The sequence below is a fragment of the Drosophila kikkawai genome, chromosome 3R (genome assembly GCF_030179895.1).
Source record: "Drosophila kikkawai strain 14028-0561.14 chromosome 3R, DkikHiC1v2, whole genome shotgun sequence".
Taxonomy (NCBI): Eukaryota; Metazoa; Arthropoda; class Insecta; order Diptera; family Drosophilidae; genus Drosophila; species Drosophila kikkawai.
The window spans coordinates 21,616,456-21,643,287 of NC_091731.1; the positions used below are offsets into that span (position 1 = coordinate 21,616,456).

General features: G+C 46.9%; 4 protein-coding genes across 7 annotated transcripts; 2 read left to right on the forward strand and 2 right to left on the reverse strand.

The window, feature by feature from the left end:
* The first annotated feature begins 12 nt into the window (after positions 1–12).
* LOC108073485 (uncharacterized) lies at positions 13–13,782 on the forward strand. Of its 3 annotated transcripts, none has more exons than XM_070286486.1 (7): positions 13–47; positions 5,036–5,341; positions 5,416–5,542; positions 8,819–9,208; positions 9,282–10,009; positions 10,072–10,347; positions 10,596–13,782. In XM_070286486.1, the coding sequence occupies exons 2-7, from the start codon at positions 5,050–5,052 to the stop codon at positions 13,652–13,654; spliced, it is 4,872 nt and encodes a 1,623-aa protein (XP_070142587.1). In that variant the 5' UTR covers positions 13–47; positions 5,036–5,049; the 3' UTR covers positions 13,655–13,782. The 3 variants fall into 3 exon arrangements, with proteins under 3 accessions (XP_070142587.1, XP_017020632.2, XP_070142586.1); XM_017165143.3 differs by lacking the exon at positions 13–47 and adding an exon at positions 2,593–2,608; XM_070286485.1 differs by lacking the exon at positions 13–47 and adding an exon at positions 2,855–2,889.
* A 116-nt stretch (positions 13,783–13,898) lies between these two features.
* On the reverse strand, positions 13,899–16,572 carry LOC108073484 (solute carrier family 25 member 44). Of its 2 annotated transcripts, none has more exons than XM_017165141.3 (4): positions 16,435–16,572; positions 15,130–16,046; positions 14,944–15,071; positions 13,899–14,726 (listed from the first exon to the last, which is right to left on the reverse strand). In XM_017165141.3, exons 2-4 carry the CDS (start codon positions 15,827–15,829, stop codon positions 14,535–14,537), a joined length of 1,020 nt encoding a protein of 339 aa, XP_017020630.1. In that variant the 5' UTR covers positions 15,830–16,046; positions 16,435–16,572; the 3' UTR covers positions 13,899–14,534. The 2 variants fall into 2 exon arrangements, with proteins under 2 accessions (XP_017020630.1, XP_017020631.1); XM_017165142.3 differs by having other exon boundaries at positions 16,359–16,538.
* Positions 16,573–16,953: 381 nt separating this feature from the next.
* Ets96B lies at positions 16,954–26,823 on the forward strand. Its single transcript, XM_017165251.2, has 8 exons — positions 16,954–16,991; positions 17,063–17,429; positions 22,249–22,723; positions 22,785–22,958; positions 23,830–23,932; positions 24,081–24,127; positions 25,520–26,264; positions 26,326–26,823. The coding sequence occupies exons 2-8, from the start codon at positions 17,412–17,414 to the stop codon at positions 26,720–26,722; spliced, it is 1,959 nt and encodes a 652-aa protein (XP_017020740.1). The 5' UTR covers positions 16,954–16,991; positions 17,063–17,411; the 3' UTR covers positions 26,723–26,823.
* On the reverse strand, positions 17,519–19,038 carry LOC108073565 (uncharacterized). The gene is made up of 2 exons (XM_017165252.3): positions 18,969–19,038; positions 17,519–18,903 (listed from the first exon to the last, which is right to left on the reverse strand). Exons 1-2 carry the CDS (start codon positions 19,036–19,038, stop codon positions 17,519–17,521), a joined length of 1,455 nt encoding a protein of 484 aa, XP_017020741.1.
* Positions 26,824–26,832: the final 9 nt, after the last annotated feature.

Below are 26,832 nucleotides of genomic sequence, written 5' to 3' on the forward strand. Positions count from 1 at the left end.
GGGAGGCAAACCCTTTTCTTTACCGGCCGCCGTGTCTGCGTGTGAAAGTAAGAAAGGAAAAAGTAAAGAAGTAATGAAAAAGAGCGGAGGGGAAAAAAAACATTCAAATAAATTATAAATTACAATGAAGCAAACACGGGGGAGAGGTAAGGTAAAATATGCGAAACGAAAGCGAAGTCTCCGGCCAGAAGCCAAAGGCAGCCTCGTGTATTATTATTCCAGCGATTCTTGGCTGTGTTTCGCTTTATTCTGTCGCCGTCTCGCACTCTTTATCGGCCTCTCTCTATATTCCTCCTCTCTGTCCCCCCAACTCTCTTCTAATCGCTTGGCTGTGTGCGTGAGTGTGACTGTGAGCGAGCGGAAAGACACTCGCTGGTTCTTACGCTCGTAACAGTGACCCAGTCTCCAATCGAAGAGTCGCTGGCTTTTCTGGCGTCATCCGAGTCCAAAACGTTCCATTTCGTTTCGACTTGGCGCCCATTCCCCAATCCAATCCACACAATTCCGCTTCCCCCCGCCATGTCCATTAGGAGGCCGCGTGGGACGTCGCTTAGTGGATCAAAGTCAGCGCTTGTTTTGGTTATTTTTCATATCAGTTTTATTTTTATTCCTTCCCCTCAGTTCAATTGAATCCAATTGACCAAGTGCGTGGCTCTTGTCAAGCAAATAAATTTGCTTACGTATACTTAATTTACGAGGCGTATACGTAATGCAACGCCCACCAATGATCAATGCCTGCATCTGCAGCCAAGTGGCTGATTAGCCAGCCAGCCCGGGGAATGCAAATTCAACCCATTTACTCTGGGTTCTCTTATTTTTTGTATTTCCATTACGAGCAGAGCAAGTGTACCTTTGACTTTGTCTCTTGGAAATTACCGCAGCAGCTGCTGCGCCACACACTTGGTGATGATCCAACTCTGTGGCTTAGCCCGCTTCTCGGGCGATTTCATCACGGATTGAGATTACGTTTCTGATTCCAATTCCCATTCCAATTTTGATCCGATAACACCATGTGCATTAAGTGCAGCTAAAAGCATTTGAGAGGCTGGGAGGCCTGATGCCTTAGTCCACGATTTGAGGGGAATTTCACACTTGTGAGTCAACAATTTCTGAAACTTTGGTCGAAGAATGTCAGGAGATGTTAGGAATTTATTATATTTAAAAGGGTATATTGAAAAGTATTTTATGGTGATGACTGACTGAAAAGTTTACCTTTACCTTTGGAATTGTTTAAGGCGTATTTTCTTGGCAATTTAATAACCTTTCAGAATATATTTTTGTATAATTATAAGTTAACTTAGATACTATAAAATAAATATACATATAATGGATTCTAAAGAATATTAGTGCAATAAATAATCTATTAATAGGAATTTTGTTTACACTTTTCTTTGAAAATATGGTAAGTTACTTTATATTTCTCTTGAAATGTATTTAAATATTCTTCTTCAATTAATAATCTATTTATTTTAATTGTGTTTACCCTTTTCTTTGAAAATATGGTAAGTTAGTTTATATTTTTCTCAAAATTTGTTTAAAGATTTTACTATATAAATAATCGTTTAATGTGAGTTTTGTTTACCCTTTTCTTTAAACATGTACTTCCCATACTTTATATTTTTATGGAAATTTATTTAAAGATGCTTAGTTAACTCTAATGTTTAACTATTCCCAAATATTTTATATTTCTATCTTATGGAAAATTTAATTAAGAATTCTGTCTCCCAGCGGAAATATCTTTTATCTTGAAAGAATCTGCATCTTTCTTAGATAATCTTATTCAATGTTAATTTTGGAATACATTCCAAAACATGAACCAATAAAATCTTTATTTCTCTTTAAGTATAAAATAAATATTTAAAGAAAACCACTCTCTGGATCTTTATTACCCAATCTTGTAATTTTGCATTTCGAATCCGCAATCTCACGCAGCCTTCTCCCGCACAGACAGACACTCTTTACTAGCGACACTCTATTTTCATTTCCATTTCCATTTCTATTTTAAGCCTTTTTTGCAGTGCTGATGTCATTTCTTGGTCATTTTCTATGCATATTCTGCTCTTTTTGGTTTTGCCCAGAGATCAGTTCAGTTTGCTTTAACTCGGTTTAGTTTCGCCCGATCTCAGTGAGCTGGGAGCGGGTGTTATTGTTGTTACCTCGCACAGGCCGTTTGGGGTGATACATCAACTTCTTAATTTATGAGGTGCAATTTTTATGGGCTTCACCCGCGGCTGCGACCCGGTACCCAGTGCCCGCCGGTAACAACATCTCTTTTTGTTGATTATTTTTATTTCTCTGTATTTTTTTCACTTTTTCCTGACTGCCTGCCGGCCTGCCGCTTGCCTTGCCTTGCCTGTGTGCTTGTGGCAAGAACTTTCTCTTCTAATTGAAAGCAGTTCGATGGCGGCGGGCGATAAGAGTGGGACTGGGCAATGGGAATGGGAAGCGGTCCGCTGAGCAAAGCATCCAGCTGGGCATCTTTTGATGAACCGGCTGCGGATGGATTGACGTGGTTGTGGAGCTGGTTGGATTGGACTGGATGGTATGCCTGAATGGTGGTCGGATGCTTGGAGTGGCCAGTGGAGCGGATGAATGGCGATCGGCGATGGTGAGACATTTCTTATGTTTCTGCTTTAATGGGAACTTTATGCAGCCGCAAGGCATTTTATCTCTCTCGATTCGATTTGAATACGGAAAAGGAGGGGCGGCGGCAGTAACGTCGGCGATAAGCGCCAACAAGTTGAAAATAAATAATAAATATTTAAAAGTAGAAGAGGGGTGTTGGACGAAAAAAAAAAAACTGCCAGTGAATGAAAGCCGGCGGAGAACTGGTCGCTCGCCTGGAAGTCTCTTGGTCTTGGGTGCTTTTTCATCTTTATTTTTTTCTCTGTGAGTTTGGCTTTTTCACTTTTTTTTAGATTTTTTTTTTTTTGTGAAGCTGTGGCATGTCTCGGCTTTGCGGCTCGGCGTCTGTGTTTCTTTTGGCTTCTAATGGCAGCCGTGAGGTGAGAATCGATTTAGTTCGGTTTACGACGATCCGAGATACAAACGCGAAAAAGTTTCTTTTCGGTGTGTGCCGTGCTGTGCGCCAGAGATCCGAGGAGTAACATATAGCCAAAGCCAGCGCCAGGAGCAGCTCCGGAATATAAGATATATATCAACTCCGACTCCGGCTAATTGCAGCAGGTGCTAATCACGGCAATTACGAACTACAAATTGCCTACACCGCTCTTAGGGGTAAATCAATTTCCGTTTTTGCGCAAAAGATCATCCAAAAAATTGATTATTATTAATGGCCCGAGTGCCACAGTTAACTAAGTGAGCGTGTCTGTAAAATTTCTCTAAGCCGGCGATTTCCTGGCGGCCACCTGGCAAGGTGAGGAGGTGGTGGTGCTCGGACCCTTGCTCGAGGAAGAGGAAAATGGTGCTTATGCAAGTCGGAGGGGGGCTCTAGAGCCTAATTGCATAATTTTTGGATGAAAAATTAAACACTCCATTTGCAGGCACGAAAAGGCTTAAAGTGGCCGTGGAAAAGGGGGTTTGCTTTTGTGAAAAAACTCTGCATAATATTAACCACAAAACAAAAGTACTCAACTCGGAAGTTAAATATTAAATGCTGGATATATTTTTGAAACGTAAATGGAAAAATATATAAAGTTTATATTACTATTTACATTTTAAACGCAAGTATTAGAAGCCTCTTGAACTTTACCCGGAAAAAACCCCTTAACTATTTTAAAATAAAATAGTACATTCAATAACGAAATATATTTTTATTTCATTTATATACTCATTTCCAAAAGTTCCTTAAAGTTAACTCGGTAAAAATAGTTTAATGAGCAACAATAAACCATCCTTTAAAACTATTTAAATATTTTAAAATAAAAAAGCAAATATAATATCTTTATAATTCCCAAAAATGTTTAAAAATTTTGATTTCTCAAAATTTTAAATTTGGTATGCAGATTTATTAGCCCAGAAATGAATTTTTAGACTTAATTTAATAGATTCAAAATTTGCTCTGATCCAATTGCTAACTGAAAAAGGTATACAGAGATCGGCGTTCTAACCTTAGCTTCCTTACTTGATTAGGTAGTTTTTTTACCATAAAAAATTATGTTTACATCGAACACCGCCACTCTGGATGCCTGTTATGCGGTCACTGGAGCAAATAAGGTACTCCTCTGGGTCCAAATAAGGAAACTATATAAGGTTCCACGAAAAAAGCAACGAAAAGAAAACAAATAGAGTGATTAACAAAATTCAGAGAATTCACATTTATTAAGTGCCTAATCGCCAGTGTGCGCCTTGAAAATGCAAAGAATGCATTTAAGAGCTAAGCTTATATTCTCTCATTATACAATGCCCAGGCACTTGATCAATGAATACATCAACTCTTTGCTAAAAAGCGTATTAAATTAACAATAACAATAATAACAAGCAAAGCTAAAGCTAAAATCACTGGGCCAAAGCCGCCACAAAATGAAATTAATAAAAATGCAGAAAAAGTGCCGAGTATAAAATCAACAAAAACAGAAAAAACAGTAAAGACAGGAAAAAAGAATAATGTGGTTGGTTAGGCGATAATAAGTTGCAGTTGAAGTTTTTTTTATTATTGTAATTAGCTGTGGGCAGCTTAAAAAAAGAAAAATACATTAAATAACAGCGCGATTTTGATGTTATAGTTGTTGCTGATGTAATCGCATCGTTCGAATCGCAAAGGAAGCCAAGTCAGCCATTATGCATCACTCTATAGGCGACCTAAAGCGACGTAACTTTATTGATAATTGCCATTAATTGGCCCCTTTATTGAGTCAACCTGATATTTTCGCCACCTTTTTACGCCCTCAAGGTGGATAAAGCGATTTATGAATTATAGCTAAGGCAGTAGCTAACCGTTTAAAAATGACTAATAAATATAATTTTAATATCTTAGATATATACCTCACTTTTTGCCCTTTTTCTTGAGAAATCCCTTGATTTACGGCCGCCACTTGTCACATTCTTGAACTTGACAGCGAATAAACCATTCCAGAAGCCGCCGGTGGAATGTTGCAGCCATCACAGCTGCTGCTGGTGGCCTGCCTGCTGCTTATGCTGTTGCACTTGGAAAATGCCACCGCCAAGCCGCCCACCAAGGAGCTGCCTCGCCCGCTGATTCTGCTGGAGGAGAAGGAGCCGGAGCAGGAGCAGGATTTCAAGATGACATTCCAGGGGCAGCGAAATGGACGCTCGCACCGTCCCACATTGATGGATGTGGCCCTGCAGCAAAGCGTGCGCCAGGGATTGGATGCCATGGCCGAGCTGTACGGTCGCATTCAGCCGGAGATGCTGCGCAATGGTGGGTACTAGTGTTTCCACTACCATAACCACAACTGAAATCCTCGAAAATCTCGAAAATACCACGCAAAAAAGGTCAAACCCTGCAGGACAATCATCCAGCCGCGATGCTTTCCCGCTTCAATGCCCCAACCACGGACTCGGAGCGCCGGGAGATGGCCGCCTATGCCACCATAGCAGCAGCCAAGGCCTTTCGGAAAAAGTAAGTTCGAGAAGGAGGGTGAGCTGGAGTGAATATGGGTGTGGGTGTGCATGGGGAATGCGGTGGGTCCTGAGTTCATCAGCCGCAAATATCTCTGTGGCTATGACATATGAAAAAAGTTATTGACCAAAGCGATGGGCATGATTAAAAATCAAAGTGGCTTGGAGGTGGGTCTGTAAAGTTCTGGGAAAGTGGGAAAAATACTTTACATCTATCAAGCTAGTCGAAAAAATACATGAAATAAACAACCGTACTCAAGCTTATCCTCCGTAATACGTTTTTTGTTGAGGATTCAGAGGCCTAAACCAGCTCTGAAAATCTATAAAAATCTAAGCAAATTTCTCTGTAAATGTTTGTTAAAGAATGTTATTCCTCACTCTTTGAGCCACCCTCGGTGAAGCACCCGCAACCACTTATAGGTTACTCTCGAGTTTCTGGCCGCTGGCAATCTAATGCAAAACGAACATACAACCCGGCTTCCAACGAAAAAAAAAACAATAATAATAATACTAAAGAAATAACTGATGGAAAAGACAAAGACAACAATGTAAGCAATATTATTGAGTGGAGGATGCTGTGGCCCCCGCCACCGCCTCCCCATGCGTTCCTGCCTTCTGCCAACAATTACCGCTGGCAACTTTCTCGCTTGATTAACGAGTTCTACGGCATCCATGGCAGCCAGCGGTGGCAGAGCTAATGAGTTGGAGCTGCGATTGGAATGGAACGAACTGGCCAGGCCGGGCCTCAAGTGGAAGTGAACCCTCCTCCCGCTCCGGGTTGTTGCAAAAATAATCTTAGCCAAAAAACGAGGGGCGTCCCACTGTGATTGTTCATGACTAAGAGTCAACTTTCACTTTGACATTGAAATGCCGGATAATTGGCAGACAAGCGAGGCCAAAACCATTTCCAGATCGGGCCAGGAATGCGCTGGGCGAAGGCGAATTAAAGCTGCCCGGGTTAAATGACCTCTTTGGCCGTGCTCAGCCGGAAATGGCAGACGCCAGCAACTTCCACTTCAGCTCCAACTCCAGCCATGCCATTTCCATTTCCATCTCCATTTGCAGTTTTTCCAGTTTTCCGCTGACAGAGTTTTCACTTTTCACAACGGGTTGTGCCTTTGTGGATTTTCCACACAAATAACAAAACGAAAAGCGCGTTAAAGCCGAGAACTTTCACCCGGCCAAAAAAGGCCATTTACTCAGGTGTGTGAGCTTCGTCTCTCAGGTGCAATGAGCTCTGACCGAGCCGAATGCAAAGCTGGGCAAGCAGCCCGAATCGCATTTACGTAATTTACGTACAATCAATGGGCCAAAACGCGGCGACATCGTCCCAATCAGACAATTGCCAGACAAAAGATGGCCATTAATGGGAAATGCTTTCGGCTGAGCAGCCGCCACAATCAAATTACGAAATGGCCAGCCAGCATGTTTGGTTTAATTAAATATCAACAGAAATGTCCAGAGCGTCAATCAGCGAGCGAAGAGTGGAGATGGAGCGGAGATGGAGCAGAGATGATGATCAGCTCGTTAATGGTGCCAAAAGCAGCATTTAGCCAAATTAGAAGCCAAAGAAAGCGACAGCGGCAGCGCTAGAAAAAATTATATATAAAGAAATACCCACGCCAGCTGGGGGGAAGCTTCAGCCTCAGCCTCAGATTGGCCATTCGCAATTTGATTACATCAAGAGACGACGACTACAACAAAAACAGCGAAAGGCAAAGCTTTTGCCGAGACTGCGACTCCGTCTGATATGCGAAGAAAGAAGCAGAAACCAAAGCTGAAACTGAAACACAAACATGGGGCGACTTTCGTTTTCTACCAGCCAAGTCAGGCCAAGCCAAGCCAGGCCAAACCAATTCGGCCTCAAGCTCCTCTCATTTCGTACGAAAGTTTTGTATTGTATTGTAATTTTTTGTTTCTGTTTCAAGCGAGGGCATTGAACCCTCTCGAACGCTCGGCTGCGGCCAACGCTGCGGCTGCGCTTTTTCCTTCATATTGCGTATACGCTGCGTGAACCCAAGGCAAAGGGCGCTCTCCTTTAAAAACAATGCTTAATAAATAAATAATAGGCACTCTGGGCAATGACAAGCCAAAGCCTGGGAAAATATACATTTCCACTTTCACCTGCAAGGAAAAACTGGAAAAACGTGCCGAAACAATTATACACTTTGCGCATCCCCTGGGGGCCATCGAAAATAGCCTTCAATCAAAGCTAATTTTCCAGCAGATGCGTGAGAGGAAAAGTGAAAACGCCTAGAAGATAGATGGATTGATTGGAAGATCGCAGGAAATTATAGGCCAGGCAGGAAGTTTGCTGAGACAAGAGAAAGCTGATGCAAAGATTGAGATTTTCCTATCTAGATTGGAATGTTTTGATTTTGTCTGTTGGGGGGAGTGAAGTTTTTATTTTGTATATGATTTTCTGTTGCTGAAAAATATAAAAACAAAAAAAATATATAACAAGTGCTATATATTTATGGTAATCATTGAATACTGTTGAGGAATGACTATCACATTTAAAAAAAAAAACTGTATTTTCAAGTTAACGTATTTTCTTTAAATAAATCGTTTGATTTTCCTTTTATAAAGTCACAGTTTGATTTATTTTCCAAAATTAAATTAATAATTAATTCATAATTTCAATAATTTAATCAATTATAAGTTACTTTAAACCTTTAAAATGTTATTTTCAAGTCTAAAATCTTCTCAAAAGTGACCCTATATCGCAGATTTCTGCTTACTCATAGAGAGACGCACTCCAGTCCCCCAAGCTTCTAGGCATGTTTCATGACCGAGTCATTATACCCCTCGGGATTAAAACGAAATGAAAATTGATGAAAAAATAAAAACTGAAAAAGAGTTGCTAATAAACGCGGCAAATGGAAAGCAAAAGCGGGGTGAATTAAAGCCAGCGGCGAGCTGTTCACTGCTAACTGCTCACTGCTCACTGATTTCTCATGCGTTTTCCCGCCACAATCTCACACCTGCAAGCGCACTCACACCAGGCCACCACTAACACCACCACCATCTGGTGGATCCCACTTGGAGCGAACTCGTTTCCACCAAACTCTGATTCCGTGTGGAGTCGCAAGCGTTTTATAAATAGAAGCCGGCGGCTCGAGCAGTCGGCACTCGAACTCGAAATTTGAGCGCAGCCATGTCACCAGCCACATCCAAGCCGCTGGATGCAGGCTGAGGGTTGTCCTGGCTCCGTCATGGTCCACCCTCTGCCTGCTATCCGGCCGCCTTGACCAGCATCTAACCCTGGTTATCGCAGCTTCCAGCACATCGATGAACTGGCCCGCCAGTCGCACGCGCAGCGCATCTCCCTGCGGCGCACCGCCTTGGAAGGACTGTGTCCGCCGCGGGATCCACCGCCCTGCATGCCCGCCTCGGAGCGGTATCGCACCCACGATGGCACCTGTAACAACAAACGCCGGCCTAGGTGGGGCGCCGCCCAGATGCCCTTCAATCGGTTCCTCCCGCCGGAGTATGGAGATGGCGTGGACACTGTGAGAAGTTCCGCCGATGGCAGCACCTTATCCTCGTCCAGATTTGTGAGTTTGCTGGTCCATGGAGCGAGGGAAGGCGAGGCACCGCTTACCCTGATGATAGCCCAGTGGGGGCAGCTGCTGGACCATGACATGACCTCAACGGCACAGCCACGGTGAGTAGCTGTTACTCAACCTAAATTTATACATTTTATTAATTCTTGATTTCTTAACTCTATATCCTGGTAGCTCCATCAATGGCTCCATTCCCAGTTGCTGTGGTGGCAAGGACTTTCATCCAGCCTGCTTCCCTATCAAAGTGCCCCTAGACGATCCCTGGCTGGCACCACTCAAAGTGCGCTGCCTGGAATTCCTGCGCTCGGCTCCGGCCCAGCGGCGGGATTGTGTGTTGTCCTGGCGGGAGCAAACCAACCAGGTTACCTCCTACATCGACGCCTCGCCCATTTACTCAAACAGTGCCAAGACCTCAGACAATGCGAGGGTTTTCCGTCATGGACTGCTCATCTATGGCCGTGGAGATCCCGCCGAAGATGTGTGCCAGCGGGGTGCCATAGCTACCAAGTGCATAAGGTCCGGAGATGGGCGAAGTGGAGAGCAGCCTGGTCTGCTGGCCATGCACCATGTCTGGGTGGGCGAACACAACCGCATAGCCCTTGAGCTGAGCGAGCTGAATCCGCACTGGAGCGATGAAAAGGTGTACCAGGAGACGCGTCGCATTGTGGGTGCCATGTTCCAGCACATAACCTTCCGCGAGTTCCTGCCCGTCATTCTGGGCCGGGAGGTGGCCAAGCTGTTCGACCTAGACCTGCTGCCGTCGGGCTACTACGAACGTTACAGTTCAAAGGTTAATCCCACGGTGGCCAATGCCTTTGCTGCGGCGGCCTTCCGCTTTGGCCACTCGCTGGTCCAGAATTCCTACACGAGATGCGATCGTCATCACAATGTGATCAACAACAGTAAGTTCAGAGACATCTTTGGTGTGTCCCTGAATATTATTTATTATTAATTTTCGTTCCAGATGTCAGCCTGCATGAGGAGTTCCAACGCGGCGACATTGGCTCGGCGGGCTCACTGCATCGTCTCTTGCGTGGCTTGGCCTCCCAGCGTGCTCTCAAAAGGGATGAGTTCATCACACCCGAGCTGACCAATCACCTCTTCCAGACACCGGGCTTTCCCTTTGGCTTGGACCTGGCTGCCATTAACATTCAGAGGGGACGGGATCATGGGATTGCCCCTTACAGCGCTTGGAGGGTGCCCTGTGGCCTCAGCCCCATCCACAGCTGGGATGACTTTGGTAAGGTCACGTTCAGGTGCTTTAATAGCCTCAACTTTCCTCACTTGATTAACGCATTAACATCAATTAAGTGATTACACACCTCAAGGGAAATCACTTTCTTTAGGAGATTTTTGTAAAAACAAAAATGTCTTTAATAATTATGAAGTTATATAATGATAGAAGCACGTTTGCTTGAAGAAAGTTTATTGATATTATCTCAGCATTGTTAAAGTTATAAACCCTTCCTTACCTTCTCTCTCCCCCAGCTAATGTGGTGGGTCCGGAGTCCGCCAAGCGCATAGGCCACGCCTATCGCAGCGTCCACGACATCGATCTCTTTGTAGGCGGCATCGCAGAGCGTCCTGTGGTGGGCGGCCTGGTGGGTCCCACCTTTGCCTGCATCATTGCCCAGCAGTTTAGCAATGCCCGGCGGGGAGATCGTTTCTGGTACGAGAACGGTGGCTTCGAGAGCTCCTTCACGCCCGCCCAGCTGCACTCCCTGCGTCGTGTGTCCCTGGCTCAGGTCCTCTGCCGTACAGTGGGCGGTGGCACGCTTCAGCCCCACATCTTCATCCCAGCCGAGTTCGAGGACAACGAGCGACAGAGCTGCGGCGTGGGTATCCTGGCGCCCATCGATCTGAGCCCTTGGCTGGAGCAAGATCCCTTCCACAATCAACAGGTGCCAGAGCAGGTGTTCAACATGGCTCAACCGGAACTGGGCTCAGTGCAGGTCCTCAAGGAGGACAAGGCGGGCTTCTCCAACCGAGTGAGACCGACCAAGCCTCAGGTGGAGCTCAACGCCAACTCAGCCACTGGTTTCCATCGACCCACCAATGGGAGTCCCTCCAAAGTTAGCGACAAACTTGACCTCAAACGCAAGACAGTGACGACAACCAACAAGAACAGTGACAGTAACAACCGACAGACCACTCGCAAACCCGTGACTGGTGTCAACAACAAACTCGACAAGTCCCCAAAGATCACCATAAACCTAAAGAGCGTGAATGTGCGCAGGCCAGGGGGATCAGGACAGAATTCCAAGAGACGTGTGGTCATTAACAATGTGCCCGTGGAGCTACGGAGCTCAGGGGGTAATGCTAGTGATGCAGCGACTGGGACAGGAACTTTGACTGATGGGGACGAGGACGAAGAGAATGAGTTTGAGGAGGACGACGTACAGGACATGGAGGAAGTGCCAGAGTTGAGGACTAGCCAGGAGACAACACAGACTGACCTAAACAAAACTGACGCAATTAAAAAAACAACTAAAGAGGAACAACCTCTTGTACAGAGTACAGAAAACCCCAAGACCGAGAGACGCGACTCCAGGAAACTGGATCCCCAACAGGAGACCAAGATCCTTGACAAATCACTGGACTCACGACTATTACACCTCCAACGCAATCGTACCAGCACTTTTTCGGATTCCCAGACCAGCTCCACAGCCAGTTTGGGACGATCCACGCGGCAAACCAAGGCGCCCAAGACCAACAAGCCCACTAAGCGGGGCGTCGAACTGAGACAGTACCAGAACAGACCGCTGTACGAGAGACCCCAGAAGGTGGTGGTCAACGGACCGAACGCCGACCAGTACGAGATCGAGATCAACATACGACAGACAAACAAGAGTCCCGTCTCGCGACCCTCGATGACCGACTATGCGGAGTACACGACTGCCCACAAACCGTACTACGAATCGAACTACGCACCGCACTACGTGGACTATGCGAGCACGACACCCGTTCCCTTGCCAAGCTACGGGTACCACCAGCCCCTGGCGGAGATTAGCACTCAGGGACAGAGAACAAAGCCACCGACTATTATCTATCTGAACGACAACGACGACAGACGGACTACGACCCGAGCACCGAACATCTTCCAGAACTTTTTGACCTTTGCCACGAACAGTTTTAATCCCCTGGGGAACCGACGACCGATGCCTACAACTCCTTCGCCCATCTCCCAGAGCCACAAGGAGCAGAGGCCCATTTTTGAAAACAATGTTGTACACAGTCCCATTAGCATTGGTGGGAACTCACACACACTGACCGGTTATCCCTCCTACTCCCCACGTCCGACTTCAGTGCACTCCTATCCGGTGTCCACCAGCTCCCAGATAGGAGCTAATCCTGGTTCCGGGTTTCTGCACGCCTCTAGCAGCGCCGTGAGCGCTGGCCACTTTGGCAGCATCTCCGGAGTGGCCAGTGCCAATGGTGCTGACAGCACCTTTAGCTTCAATATACGACCGCGACCTAGTCAGGAGCTGGGTCCGGCAGTGAGCTCTTATCCGCGACCGCAGCAGAGTCAGGGGGGAGGATCCTACGGCCTGGTTGGGCCACCTTCCTACAGACCAGACTATCCGCCAGCCCAGAGCGAACTATACTACGACAGGGAACTAAGTACTGACAGAAACACCAGTCCGTTCTCCGGCTCCAGCTCGAGTTCGGTGTACAGGCCACAGATACAACAGCAGACTTTCTACGGACGGACACCGGAACTCAAGGAGGCGGGCAACGCCAGCAACGAACTGACCCAGACAGAGCATAAACTCTACCTACAGGACTATGACTATGTGAGCAGGACTCTGTCCAACCTGACAAAGGACGAAAGCACTTTGACTCCAGACGATGATGACTACGTTTACGACGAAGACATGCCTAGCAACGACCTGGACAAGACAGAGACCCGTAAGGAGTCGGACCCAACGGACATGTCCACCAAAAAGTTTGACAAAGACGGCTACATGAGACCCCAACTGATGCGCGACTCGACGACCCACAACTCGACTGGAACGAACGTGACCTCCCTGGACGACAACTACGTAATGCCCATGCTGGCGAACAAGACGCAGACGAGCTACGTGACCGAGGTGCCCAAGCCCATGCTGTCCACCTCCAGCCGGACTGTGACGAACAGCAAGGTAACCGTCTTCCCCGACAGCCTGGGCAAGCAGCTGGGCAACGACATACTGGCGGACGAGGCGGAAGACTATGACGAACGGAACTCGGAGGCGCGCCAGAAGGCCCAGAAGCTCAAGCAACTGGCCAGTGTGGCATTCGCACCGATAACAGTACTGACCAAGCCGGACAGACCCGACAACTGGGTGATCTACAATAAGGCCAGTGAGGAGCCACCGCTGCCGCAGCCGCCTCTGATCAAATCAAATGATGTGGCACCCACCGGCGAGGTACCTACTCCTATCAAGAACTTTAATAATGCCTGGCGGAAGCAGGATCTGAAGGCGGCTCAGCCGGAGACGTCAGCCAAGCTAGAGGATGTGTCAATACCAACAACAACCACTGTGGCAGCAGCGGAGAGTAACTAGAAATGCCAAATTAGATAACTTATTTATTTTATTTATATAGTAAAATCACGAATTAAAGTCCAACTATCAATCATTACCCCAACTGTGGTTTTTAATAGGAACTCAACTAGGGTTTATAAAGCTGTAATTAAGGTTGGCATACAAACCAATCTCAAAGGATTTCAACTCGAACTAACTAGTTTCAGCACATTTAAACAAGGACACCATTTCTTGTAGAATCTCATGAAGATCCAGCAGATCATCCTCAGTTAGTTTTCATAGTTTCACTGTGCCAAAAATGTAACAATTCTTGGTTTGTACTTTATTACAATGCAGCCTAAAGCTAGGTTTATCCATTCAGAGAACACAGACACAGAATGCTTAACTAAGTATATTAGGGGGAACCCTGTTTCGATATTAATTTCTAATTCGGCATGTCCAGTTGCTGTGCTAATTATTAGTGTATAGTTAATGGGGTTACCAATATAAACAACAGTATTATCAACATCATCATCATCATCAATTACGTACTAATACAAGTACCATTATGTGTATAATAAATTATGCTTGTCACACCGATCGGCCTCTATGCGTGTAAGGTATAAAATGACTAAGTATAACAAAAATATTGTACACTTTAAGCTACAACACTTTGGTGTATTTGCAAATTGAACTCATTGCTGCGTTGCAAATTGAAACGTTCTGCTAAAGCTTCCGCTCTCCATGCCTCCATAATTCGCTATCGATGGTAATTCAACTAATTAACCTGTGCTCCTCCTCCTCCTTGTGTTATTTACAATCTTGGGCGAAACTCCTCCTTGTCTGGTGGTTCTCAGTACGTCGCTTAAATGCAGTTTTGAGTTGGTTTCAGTTTGGCTGGGGTATTGTGCGTATGCGCTCTTCACCAGCGGATCTGGTGCTTGTACTGCTCGTCCACGGCAATGCGCTTGATGGTCTCGTAGCCTAGGATAATGCTGAATGAGAAGGCCGCCGACTGCACCAGGCGGGCGGACAGGCCCTTGAAGAAGCAGTTCAGCTTCTCCTCCTGCCACAGTTCCCGGAAAGCGACGCTCATCGAGTCCAAACGATGGACCTGGGGGAAGACATGATAACATAGATTACGTACTGTGACTGACAAGCACATGGACTGTCTAAGATAAGAGCCCTCATAGCTCGAGTCTCTGAGAATTACGTATGATTTCAAAGTAGCAAATCACGATTTTGATGACAAATCAAATTCAATTTAAGATTGCAGTTTAGAAAACGAGCTATGAGGATCATTATTCCGCGTAACCTAAGCACAGACTTACCTGTAAACGGGCGCGAACTATATCTAATGGATTGGTTAATATTGTCGTTGTGAAGCCGCCCAGGCTGCCAGCCACGCACTGGATGAACAAATGAGAAACCCAAATGGGGCATATGCGGCACAGTTCGTCTGCGGAAAAAGCCAAAATTTAATTAATCTAATCACGGTAATTTAAGCCAAAACCTACCCTGATAGAGGTGATAGAAGGCCCACCACATGGCAGAGTTAGGTACGTAGGCCATTAGGCTGGCGGTGTAGCCTCGGTAGAAGCCCCGGAACCCGTCGCGTCGCATTATCTCCCTGCCAATATCCATGGAGATGTGCAGGCGACTCCGGCCGGGCCATGACTTTATACCCAACGGGTTGATATCGCCCTTGGAGCCGGCGTGCGCCGCCATTCCCAGCACCATGGCGTGCTGCGATATCACGTCGAAAGGAACTATGATGGTCTGGCCCACCAGTGAGGCGCAGCCGCCGCCGAGCAGCGCCTTCATTCGATGACCGGCACCCATATCGTTGAGTACGTGGCGCACGCCCTCATAGGTGCTGATGTAGAATACTCCTGAGACGATTTGTACCGAGGATATCCAGAAGCCACGATACAGGCCGGGCACACCTTCGGAGCGATAGATCTTCATGGCACAGTCCACCATGCCCTTGTAAACATCGCTCTTGTGCTGCACCTGCAGCTGCGTCTTGATCACCGTCAGCGGAAAGAGGCAGCAGCGCACCGAGAAGGAGCTTAGCATGGAGAGCGGGAAGAACTTGGTCTTGTTCATCATGTTCCACTCGATGGTGCGTATGTAGGGGGATCCGTCCACGCCGCTGCTAGTGCCGGCTGCACCGCCGGAGGCCACCGAGAGGCGGGCGCCGCTGGTTTCCGTCATCGCTAGCTGCTGTCGTCTGCGGTCGGATGATGAGTGCGTCCTCCGTAGAGGAGCGCTGGCATGCGTGGAACTAAAGTGATACTGGCTCCCTTCACAGCCTCCCGTTCGTCTGGCGCTGGCGCTGGCTCTGGAGGCATTCGACCTGCATGACTCGCCTCAAAGATCGCTTGCTCTGCCTTTGTGCTGCTCCGCTTTGTCGTGTCCGTTTGATCTATATCTGTGGGAAACAAAAACATATCATCAGAGGGCATTGACGCACGAAAATCATTGCGAAGGCCCCAAGGTCGTCGTCCAACTGCGGATGCGGAAAGCATCTACGCCTGGCCGCGACCTTTGGCCACCATCTGTCTGGGCCAGTCCGGAAGTCCGCCCGGCTGTCCAGCTATCTAATCTTGGCGCTTGGTCCGCCTGGGAGTTGTTATTATATAATGCGCAGACACCTGACTGAGTGGCCTCGGCCTCCACTCCCCGCGCCCAGTCAAAACACTCGTGGACGTAAACAAACTCTTTGTCAGGGAGTTCCACTTACTGGGATTCTCCCCTCTGCTGTGGATGTGTATTGCCTGGATTCCACGGAACACTTGGTAGTCGCGGGAGACACTCACCTACGCCAGTATGCTTGTTTTGATACTTGGTTTGTGCATATCACATAATAAAAATCTGCTGAAAATTGAGATTTCCTGAGGGCGGTGTGACCGTTTGCGTGAGTGCAGCAAAATAACGCACCAAGGGCTACCACATAAAGTTGAGCTTTTAGTGCTGCCAGATGGCGAGATTAAGACGATTGTAATATCGATTGTTAATCGAATTTGAATGTGAACGGAAGCTTAATTGTATAAAATAAAATTGTTTTAACCTTTTTAAACGTTTTTATACAAGATTTCAACTAAATTCTTATAATAATAGCTTTAAAACTCTTTATACACATTAATTTCCATGTTTGTAACATTATTTATAAAAAGTAAATATAAAATAAAGAATTTTAACATAATATACAAAGATATAAGATTTAAGATATACAAAATACAATGACATTATATTCCTGGTTTAAAAATGATTCCTTAACGTGTTTTTCATCAATGTTATATAAAAAACCCTACTATTTACTAATACATTTAAATATACTCCTTAATTCAGTTACAGGAATTCAAAATTTTACCTGGTAATTCCTCACCCAAAAAACACATTTAAAATTCCCTTTTCAAAGAGCTGTCAAATTTAATGACATTTCAGCCTGATTGACGCCCACGCCAACAATCCATTGGTCATCCCCGTCAAGAGCCGCCCAACCAATCAGCGTCCTTGGGGGGCGGGACGCGTCTGCGCCATGGCTGTCTTACAGCATCAGCATCATCCAACAGCAGCAACCCCCAACGAAACCAGGACGCATCCTGGTCAGTCACCACGGATACTCGAACCCAACTGCACGACAGCAACGGAATGCGCGCTGATCGACGACAAGTGAAAGCAAAGCCATCGAGCGCTGAATAATTGAGAACTATTGATGGCCAGCAGCCAGGTGAAATCCTATTAGTGAATATAGCAGGCAGCACCCGCCACCACCAAGTTCAAGATCGAGCCGATGGATACCGCCAAGTTGGTAAGATTAAAGCTTTTATTGCTGCTGCATCGTCAGACATAAATAGGGCTTAAAGTAGAGTCGGAGTCGAAGAGCAGGCGAAGAGTCCGTCAGCCATAGCTCAGGGTGTAGCCCATATTCTCCATCAGGGTCTCCTTGATGGCCGGCTGCAGGGCGCGCTGCATGTAGGTGGTTAGCAGGCCCCGCACGCCCATCGAGAAGAGCTTCTCCAGCTCGTGGGACATGGCCTCGCCTACGAGCTCCTCGCGATCTGCTCCAGAGGAACTCGTCTCGGCCCCGCTCCCTGCGCTGAAGATGTCCGCAAAGGCCCGGGCATCCGGCTCCACCAGCTGCTGCAGCTGCTCGTCCTCAAAGTGCAGCACATCCTCGCTGAAGTTCATCTGGTCCTCGAAATTATCCTGGGCATAGCGCCGTCGGCGCCTTCGCCGCTTGCCAAACTGCCGCCGGTAAAAGTTGTCGCCGTTGACATCGACAAACTCCCCGGAATCGCTGCCCAGCTCTAGGCTCTGGTCCCGCTTCGAATTCTGGCTCAGCCGGATGTCGTAGCTTGAAGGCTGCTGCGGCTCCTGCTGGTGGTGGTATTTGCCCCATCTCTGGCCCTGCGGTCGATTGTTGGTGCCTAGAATCACATGGGGCTCGCCCAGCTCCACCTCGGGAGCATGTCCGAATCTCCGCTTGGAGTTCTGGCGAAGGCGAATGCCACTGGGTCCCTGGCAGCCGTGGGCAAAGACCGATATGAAACCGGGTTCCGCAAAGTGGGAGTCTGTTCTTACAGAGGCTCCTCCCAATCTTCGCGACTGTTCGTATCCAGTGGATTGTCCCGTACCGTGGTCGTACCCCAGCGGCACCGTCCGGAACTCAATGCCCGCGTGTCGCAGCCGCAGGATCATGTGGCACTTGCCGCCCATTGGTTGCATAACAACCTTTCCGCTGAGCGTGAGATCCGGAAAGATTAACCTGGTGTCCAGCGTGGAGTTCTCCGTGCTGAACTTGCACTTGTCGATCTCCACCCAGCGATTGGCCGACTTTGCCGGCGGCACGCGCACCTTAAGATCCTCCACATCCACCCGGGAAATGGCCAGCTTGTGGGGTTGTCTGTGCTGATACTGCTGTTGCTGGTGTGTCTCCTGGTTCACAGCCAGCAAGTCCTCCAGCTCCAGAGCACTGCTGGGGTCTGAGAAAGGGTAAGGTCTGCCGCTCCGGTGCAGGAGCTTGGCATGGTAGCCGCGTCCTGAGTTGTAGGCGCCGCCACCCACATTGTAGAAGTCATCCTCCGGCTCGCTGTGCTGCCCATAGAAACTGTGGTAAAGTTGGTAGGGACTCTGCGGCGGTGGCTCCCACATGGCCCGTGATCCGCGATTGCGATCCGTGGAGGAGCTCTTGGTCTGGATACTACGGCGTCGCATGTGCTCTAGAGCGTTTTCAAGACGATTTGAGCAGCGATGGGGCAATTGATACGGTTGGCAGAGGGTTACTAAGGAGGAGGAGGATCATTTGTAGTTTTTAAGAGTGATTTGTGGTGATTTGGTGGTCACTTACACTGCAGCAGAGCCCACAGGGACAGCAGGAAATTCAGCCAGTTAAGATCTCGCGTCACGTGTCCTGCCATGGCGTTGCAGTAATCATGGAGCGGGGTTAATTTTTAAAGGGATTTAGTAGCTATAGCGCTACTCTTATTTAAGCAACGAATTTTCACAATTTATTTTTAAGTTAGGATTTTTAAATATTTTTAGTTAATTTAATTTATTAAATTAATTTTTAAGTAAGGTATCGCCCAAAAATATTGTTGTTTATTCACTGCACCGGAAGCTTAGAATCTCTCCGAGAAATTAAGTTCTTATTTCAATTTTTATAGCATTTAGTTAATACTTTGCTTATTCCTTGAGTTAACTTTTTTTCTTTTCTTTTAATTGTAACTTAAATCACTTTTTTTTAATAGTTTAACAGCCCGAAGCTGGAAGGTTAATATTTTGGTTATGTTAATAACTTCCTGCTTTTCAAAAAAAAACTTTTTTAAATTGGAATTCTCATTAAGATAATCCCTTGGATAGATAAAACACAACCGATCCTCTCAAGTAAACGAAATTCTTGTGCAAGAGTCCGCCTTAATCAATTTTGTAACCGAAATCCTTTCTACTTTCTTGGCTAAGTAATTCCCAGTATGTAGAAAGAATCCTTTATTCGTTGGCTAGAAACACCTCCGAACTCGCCCGTAGCTTAACCGAAAATGCGACTCCCAAGCCTAGCAACTGAGTAACTGGCTCGGTCGCGCTTCCATTGCCACAGTACATCACTGGCAAAGAGGCACAGCACCCACAAGAAGACGGAGCCGCGATGGTGACGACCGTGTCACTGCCTCATCATGGGCAGTGAAAGTGTTTTCCACGACGAGCACGAAAAAGCGACTCAGCCAAGCCAAGCCACACAACGCACCTCAGCGTGGAAACGAACGAAAAACAAAAGGCAAAAAAAAAACCCAAACTATAACAATTTGAAAAAAGAAAAGCATTGTCTTTGTCAGCCTCAAGCTGCCCTCTCGTTGGGCTGCTGCTGCAAAGTAGATCAGCATATATACTCATACCATGTATATATATTTACCCGTATATAGTAGTAGTTACCTGAAAAGTAAACACGAGCACAGTTTCGTAATGTCAGTTGCGGGCGCGCATGCGTCGTAATCTCCGCCAGCTTCGGCTCTGGGAGCCTATTGTTCGCCAGAGTTCAAAGTTGATCAATCCGTCGGATGAGTCAGTCACCCACACACATAGACACAGTTGCCACAGTTTGTTTTCCCAATTGCACTTGTAATTGGCATCAATTGGCCATGCAAATTAGAGCCTAATAGGGCCCAAAGTTCATCATGTACTGAAGGGTATTTACCCTGCAAATATCGTTGAGGAAAGGATTTCAATTAATTTGAAGAAGAGCATTTGATAAAGTATTCAAAAATTGTTTATTTTAAAGCAAGCAAGCTTGGCATAATGAATGTGACCCATAAGAGCCATTTAAGGAGAAGGGATCAAGAATTTAGGAGGTAATTAAAGCTCTAGTTAATTGTAAATAATTTACCCCAAGGGGTATTGTCTAGTCGGTTAAAATGTATCAAGCATGTATATGTATTACCCCTGCTGCACCTGCGCACGTGCGGCAGGTGACAACGCTTGGCTGGCTGCCTCTACATGCTGCCTGCCGCTGTATTTTTTAGCCGCTCGCACATGACAGTTACACTAAATAATTGCGGTAATTTGATTTGACAAATTGTTTGCTTGCACTTAGCGAACGCAATCCGGCGACATATTTTGCAATTTGGCCAAAATTTGTGCTTGCCAAAAGAGCGGAAGAGGAGTTTGCCATGGATTGTAAAATAATATAATAGATACATCCATGAAGTTGAATGTACCATATCGGATAAGATTTACATAACCACCTACAAAAGTTTATTTCATAGGGGAGAAAGCATTTCTTCTGCCCAAAATTATGGTAGAAAGGGACGGTGCCGCTTTCTGCGTTTCTACCCGATGGAACTGGAAGTGGAACCCGAGCAGATTGGAGCCAGCGATGCCTCCGCTGCGCCGATAGAGCCGAACCGAACCGGCAGCGATTACGGGCCTGTAATTAAGGGTAACTATCGTACAAATGGTTCTCGGATGCGACGGTGCACATCGCACTGCATCGTTTGGTGCTCCAGTTTCCCCAAATGTCAAGCGGGGGTCTTGAAATGGGAGCAGTGCCTGGGATGCACTTTGGTGCTGGAGATGGTGATGAAGATGGAGACCTTAAAAAGTAGGTTCCGAAAATAAACAAACAACCTGTCACCTGTCGTCGCTGCAAATCTGTTTTAAAGGGAACTTTGTATAAATACTATAGCATTGTTTTTAGTCTTTGGATTGCTGTTAGTTTACTTTAGAAATTTGAAGGAAGTCATTAGAAATTGACCTATATGTTAAGTTTCTTTTCTTGTAAGGAGTATATAAGTTGACCCTGTAAATTTTTAATGGTAACATGACACCACATAACACAGGAACACCTTTTTGGATCTCGGAAAGACAGCAACTATTTATGCTACTATTATTTATTATGGATTAATGTTAAAGTATAAGTACTTTAAGTATATAAACTTAAAGAAAACCAGAAAACCTTATTATCACCGAATTTCCCCCATGAAAAATAAAAGTGAAATCCCTGCTTGGAGAAGCTACTCCACGGAGTTGGCGACCCGGAGAGAGTGAGAGTGTGCGGTGGCCATAAACAAAAGTTAACCTCAGAGCCCCGCTCATTAAGTGTACAAGTGTCAATAAACCGCAGTTGGAGTCGTCGGCAGATACAACAGATATAACCCCATATCACACTTACACCATGTCCACACGTGAGGGTCCAGTGCCAGTTCTAGTTCCAGTTTGAGTTGGAGTCCGTTGCTGCCGCTGACAATGGCTCATTACTTAATGGCCAAGAACAACAGAACGCGGCCAATTGACACCCGGGAAAAGAAGCCGCAGCAGAAGCTGTTAAGCTAATTGCCACGCCTTGCACCCACCACTTGACTATGTCAATGTGAAGCCACATAGCTCCGTGGCCAGTCCCAGTCCGTTCCATTGTCTCCGCAACCTGTTAGCAGCGGGTGTCAGCCCAGCAGGTGGCCTTAAAGTGCGGCCTGCTTTAAGCCCTCACCGATCCGGGGATTTCCCTCACAGATATTTTTGCGGAAAACAAATCGAAGACTAATTTGGCCAAAAGAAACCCCCACAATCCCTTCCAAGTTATAAGACCCAGACTCATGACAATTTCCTGCCGCGTCTAGTCTCATTTCCTTATTCCGCAGAGCGACTACAGCGAGGCCAAGACGCACTTGGAGCAGCTGCAGCAGACGCTCACGCACCTGGATCACTCCCACTCGCATCCGCATCCGCATCATCATCATCCCCACCACCACGCCCACTTGGGACTGTACCATGGGGCGCCCAACACATCGACGATAACCACCGACTCGGTGGTTTCCTGTGTCAGTTCCACTCTGCCGGCGGTGGCCAAGGCCATTTCCTCTTCCTGCGCCAACCTGGAGACGGAACGCAAGAAGCCATGTCATGCCAGCGACCTGGATGCAGCCGGGCATGGTCTCATGGAGGCCATTTGCATTGGCCAGAAGGCATCGCCGGTGCCGGTGGCGCCGCCGCCTCCTTGCTGTTTGACTCTGAGCGGAAGCTCCACGCCTCCGGCTCCCATAGCCACAGCGGCGCTGATGAATGCTTCTTCTGGATCCTCCAGCTCAAGCGGAGCAAGTGCCTCACTTTGCAATGGTCTGTATTTTTGTAATATATCATAAACTTAATACATTTTAGCTTGTCCGTTTTTTAACAGATCTCACTAGGGAATCCTCCTGGTATGCCCATCATCATCATCACCACCATCACCATCATCACCAGCAGTTGGCCGATGAGCTGGTTATGTATGCCACGCCCACTCCCGCTCCGTCAATCGGGAAGTTCGGCCTGGACACTTCCACCGAGGGTTACTTGAACGCAAGGTACAATGGTAAGCGTCCTCGTCCACATCCACTGTTGTCGTCATCATGTCCGGATGCAGCCTCCACCTCCATGTTCTTCTCCTCCTTCTCCTCCTCCTCCTCTACCGCCCTCCTTACTCTTCCCTTTTCTCTGGCCGACCCCGCAGTATCTACTTTTTGTTTGCTTTCGCTATTTACACGTTTGCTTGTTTATTAATTTTCCATTATGAGTTCAGAGAAGTGGGTGGGGTTTTGGTATCATCAAGCCAGGACTTGGTTTGGGTTTCGGGTTGGCCCTGCACTGCTTGCCCCTTGCAGCCTAGAGGCTTTGTTTTGGAGCTTGTTTTTTTAAGAGTTTTATTAAGAAAATATGACTAAAGTTGGCGCGTGTCGGGGCCCAAGGAGAATAAATAAAAATAGTTTATAAAATATCTTTTAATCGAAAAAGCTTAGTTAATTGAATAAATATTGTTTTTTAAAATGTAGCAAAAGGATTTAAAGATTAGATATATGTAATAGATCATTTTAAAGTTAAGACACACTATTACAAAATTTTGCTAGCATTTGTTTCTTAAACTTACTTTCTTGTGAGTGATTTTAATTTTAAATCTCAGTTTTTATGGCTTATAAATTTAATCTTTGTTTAGTTAAAGAGTCCTTAATCTTTAGTCCTTGGACCTTTGTGGTTATCTAGTCTTTAATGTTATCCTGTGGCATTCGATTATGGCCAAGTCAAGTGCATGTGACAAGTTCGATTTGTGCTCTCAAAGGCGGCGTCCTGGCGCGAGCGTTAATATAAAATATTATCTAACAAAAGTCGAGAGAGATTTCTGTGGTCGTGTGAGGAAGGGAACTAAAAGAAGTAACCTGGACTTTTTCTACGCTTTTTCATCTCTGCAGTGAATGTCAAAGGCGTGCGCCACGAGAGAACATCTACTTTCTTCGACATACCCGCTGTGACGCACCCACACTCGCATCCCCATCCGCATCCGTATTGCTACAGGTAAGGATACTCCGGGATGAGGGGGCTGAGAGCTAGGCCAGGAGCTGACAAGACAAGTCAACTTTAAGTCAATCAGCCTAGACTGGCGGCCCTCCTCTTTGATTTACGTTATGTGGTTTCAATATTTTGTGATTTATGCTCCAACCAGATTCCCATCATCGCCACCCGCGGGCATTCTGAAAAAGAGCGACGAAGGTGAGTCCTTACTTCTTAAGAAAAATGAAAAGTAAATTATTAAAGCCCGAGCCTTGTTCATCATTTATTCAAATTATGGCCCGCTATCAGCGGCAGTAACTCAATTTTGATGGTGCCTTCTTCTTGGCAATATTTTTTCAAATAAAATGCAAGAAAGTGCGCGCATAATTTACAATAACAATATCGCCGGTGTTAGTAACCGCTAATCCAATTGGCGGCACGAGCGTGGAATTCAATTTGGCGGCCCAGATCCGCGGGCTCTGTTAGCTGCCTGCCGGCCTCCGGTGGGAGGAATCCGGAATCCCGTTCGTCGAACAAGCAGCTCAATCACGATACCACCGGGGCTGAGTGGCTTGTGTTAGCTATACCCAGCCACCCCCCAGTAAGGGCTGCCCAACCCCATCCCTTCCTGCTGAGCATGATGCACTCCCACACACCCTCACCCTCACCCTCCCTTACTCCCACTGGGCAGGGCCAACAGGTCTTCGCTTTTCCATCATTGTTGTTATCGGGAATGATGTTTTTACTTGTCGACACTTGCTCATGGATTATGCAAAGGTATCTCCTGAATTTTTAATGCGCCCAGCGTCGAGTCGCGATGAGGGCTTCAGAGGAGTAGGAGGAGTAGCAACCTAATGAAAAGGACCAACTCCAGGGCTGGTGCCAAGGGGATGGTGCCGTTAAATTGCAGCATATTGAGCATTTTGCAGCCGGAGTGGCTGGGGTGGCAGGAGTGGGCGAGCGGGTTGCTTCAATAATTAATTGCTGCTAAATACCTTGGCCATTTAGCAAGGCAAGAACGGCACAAACAAAGCAAAACAAAGGAAAATAAAAGGTCTAAGGACATGAACGAAGCAAGAAATACCCTTAACATGGAGAAGAGATATTTAAGGAGAATTTAAGTAAATAGAAAGAATATAACAAACTTAAGCAAAATGAGTCAATACTTTTTCTAGACTTTCTAGGATATGTCTAGTTATTAAAAGGGTTCCTTAATTGTTATATAATTTAAATCTGTAGGTGAGATATAAAAATAGATTATAATACAATTAACAATTAAGTTATATCCTTGTAGCAACATACATAGGTTTAGCAACAAATTCTTATGCATTCCGCCATGTTAGATATAGGTTTTTCCATAAATCAGAGTATAATTCCGTTTTTTTAGGGAAATTCTTAAATAATTAATCAACTAGACAAAACCAAAAGCCACTTCGTACCCATACAACCCTCTCTCTAGCCAAAGGGTAACCAAAATACCCATGTAATTAGCGCCCATTCCCTCGATGACGGGACATTGCTCAAACGTGCATGAAAGCGGCTTTCACTTAGCTCCTGGCTGGCTCCTGCTGACTCCTGCTGACTCCTTTATCGCATCCTCCCTTTTTCCAGAGACGGCCACCGCAGCAGCTGCTGCTGCCGCCGCCGCCGCTGCTGCTGCAGCCGCAGCTGCCTACTGCAGTGATGTCTCCTCCGGCCAGCACTTTCCACACCACACGAAGATCGAGCATGCGGACTCCACCACAACGGCCGCCCAGCAGCAGCAACAGCAGCAGCAGCAACAACAGCAGCAGCAACAGCAACAACAGCAGCAACAGCATCATCATCACCAGCAACATCAGCAGCTTCAACAGCAGCAACTGCAACACGCCGCTGCCTTGCATCCGCATCACCATCACCATCCCGGACACCACCACCAGCAGGCAGCAGCTGAGCAGCACTTGACCCACCTGACACCCTTACATGCCGCCTCCGCCTTTAAGTTTAGCCACACAGCGGTCATATCCAGCTCGGCGGTATACGCCACGCCCTCGCACTACGCCCACCAACAACAGACGCAGACGCAGTCCGTCTACCGGGAGCTCTCACCCAGCTCTGTGGCAGCGGCAGTGAGCGATGCAGATTTAAAGTACGATAGCAGTCCTTACAACGCTACCATTTCGTCCACCTATCCCACGGCCCTGCGACCCAATGTAGTGGACTCAACCACTTCCAGCGATGCGGAGCTGCGCCTGGATCAGTTCTATGCCAGCAACGGTATTTCCACCAGCAGCAATGGCCAGACGATCAGCCAGCGGCGAGGGTCACTGCAGCTATGGCAGTTTCTGGTGGCCCTACTGGATGAGCCCACAACCAGGTGAGTTCCCCGACTTAGGCATCCTTAGACCCCTTCTTAATTAAGTATTTTCCTTCACCAGTGCCAGCTGCATTGCCTGGACTGGGCGTGGCATGGAGTTCAAGCTAATCGAACCGGAGGAAGTGGCCCGGCGTTGGGGTCTCCAGAAGAACCGGCCGGCCATGAACTACGACAAGCTGTCCCGCAGTCTCCGCTACTACTACGAGAAGGGCATTATGCAGAAGGTGAACGGTGAGAGGTATGTGTACCGATTCGTCTGCGATCCGGATGCCTTGTTCAACATGGCCTATGGCCACCTGACCACTGGATCCACCGGTGGCAAGGGTGACCAGCATCAGCACCAGCAGTTGACGCTATCGTTGGCCAAGACGCCACCAACTTCGAGTGACTCGCAAACGCATTCGCCGCGTGTGGCCAAGTCGGATTATTACGATACCGCCGGATTGCATAAATATTAGCCATAGTTGTCATATATGTGGGCGGAGCGTGGAAATGCGGCCGAGTGGGCGTGGCCGGGTCCCCTGTACATTGTGTAATCTAGTTGCGTGTGTGTTTGAATTTGTAACAA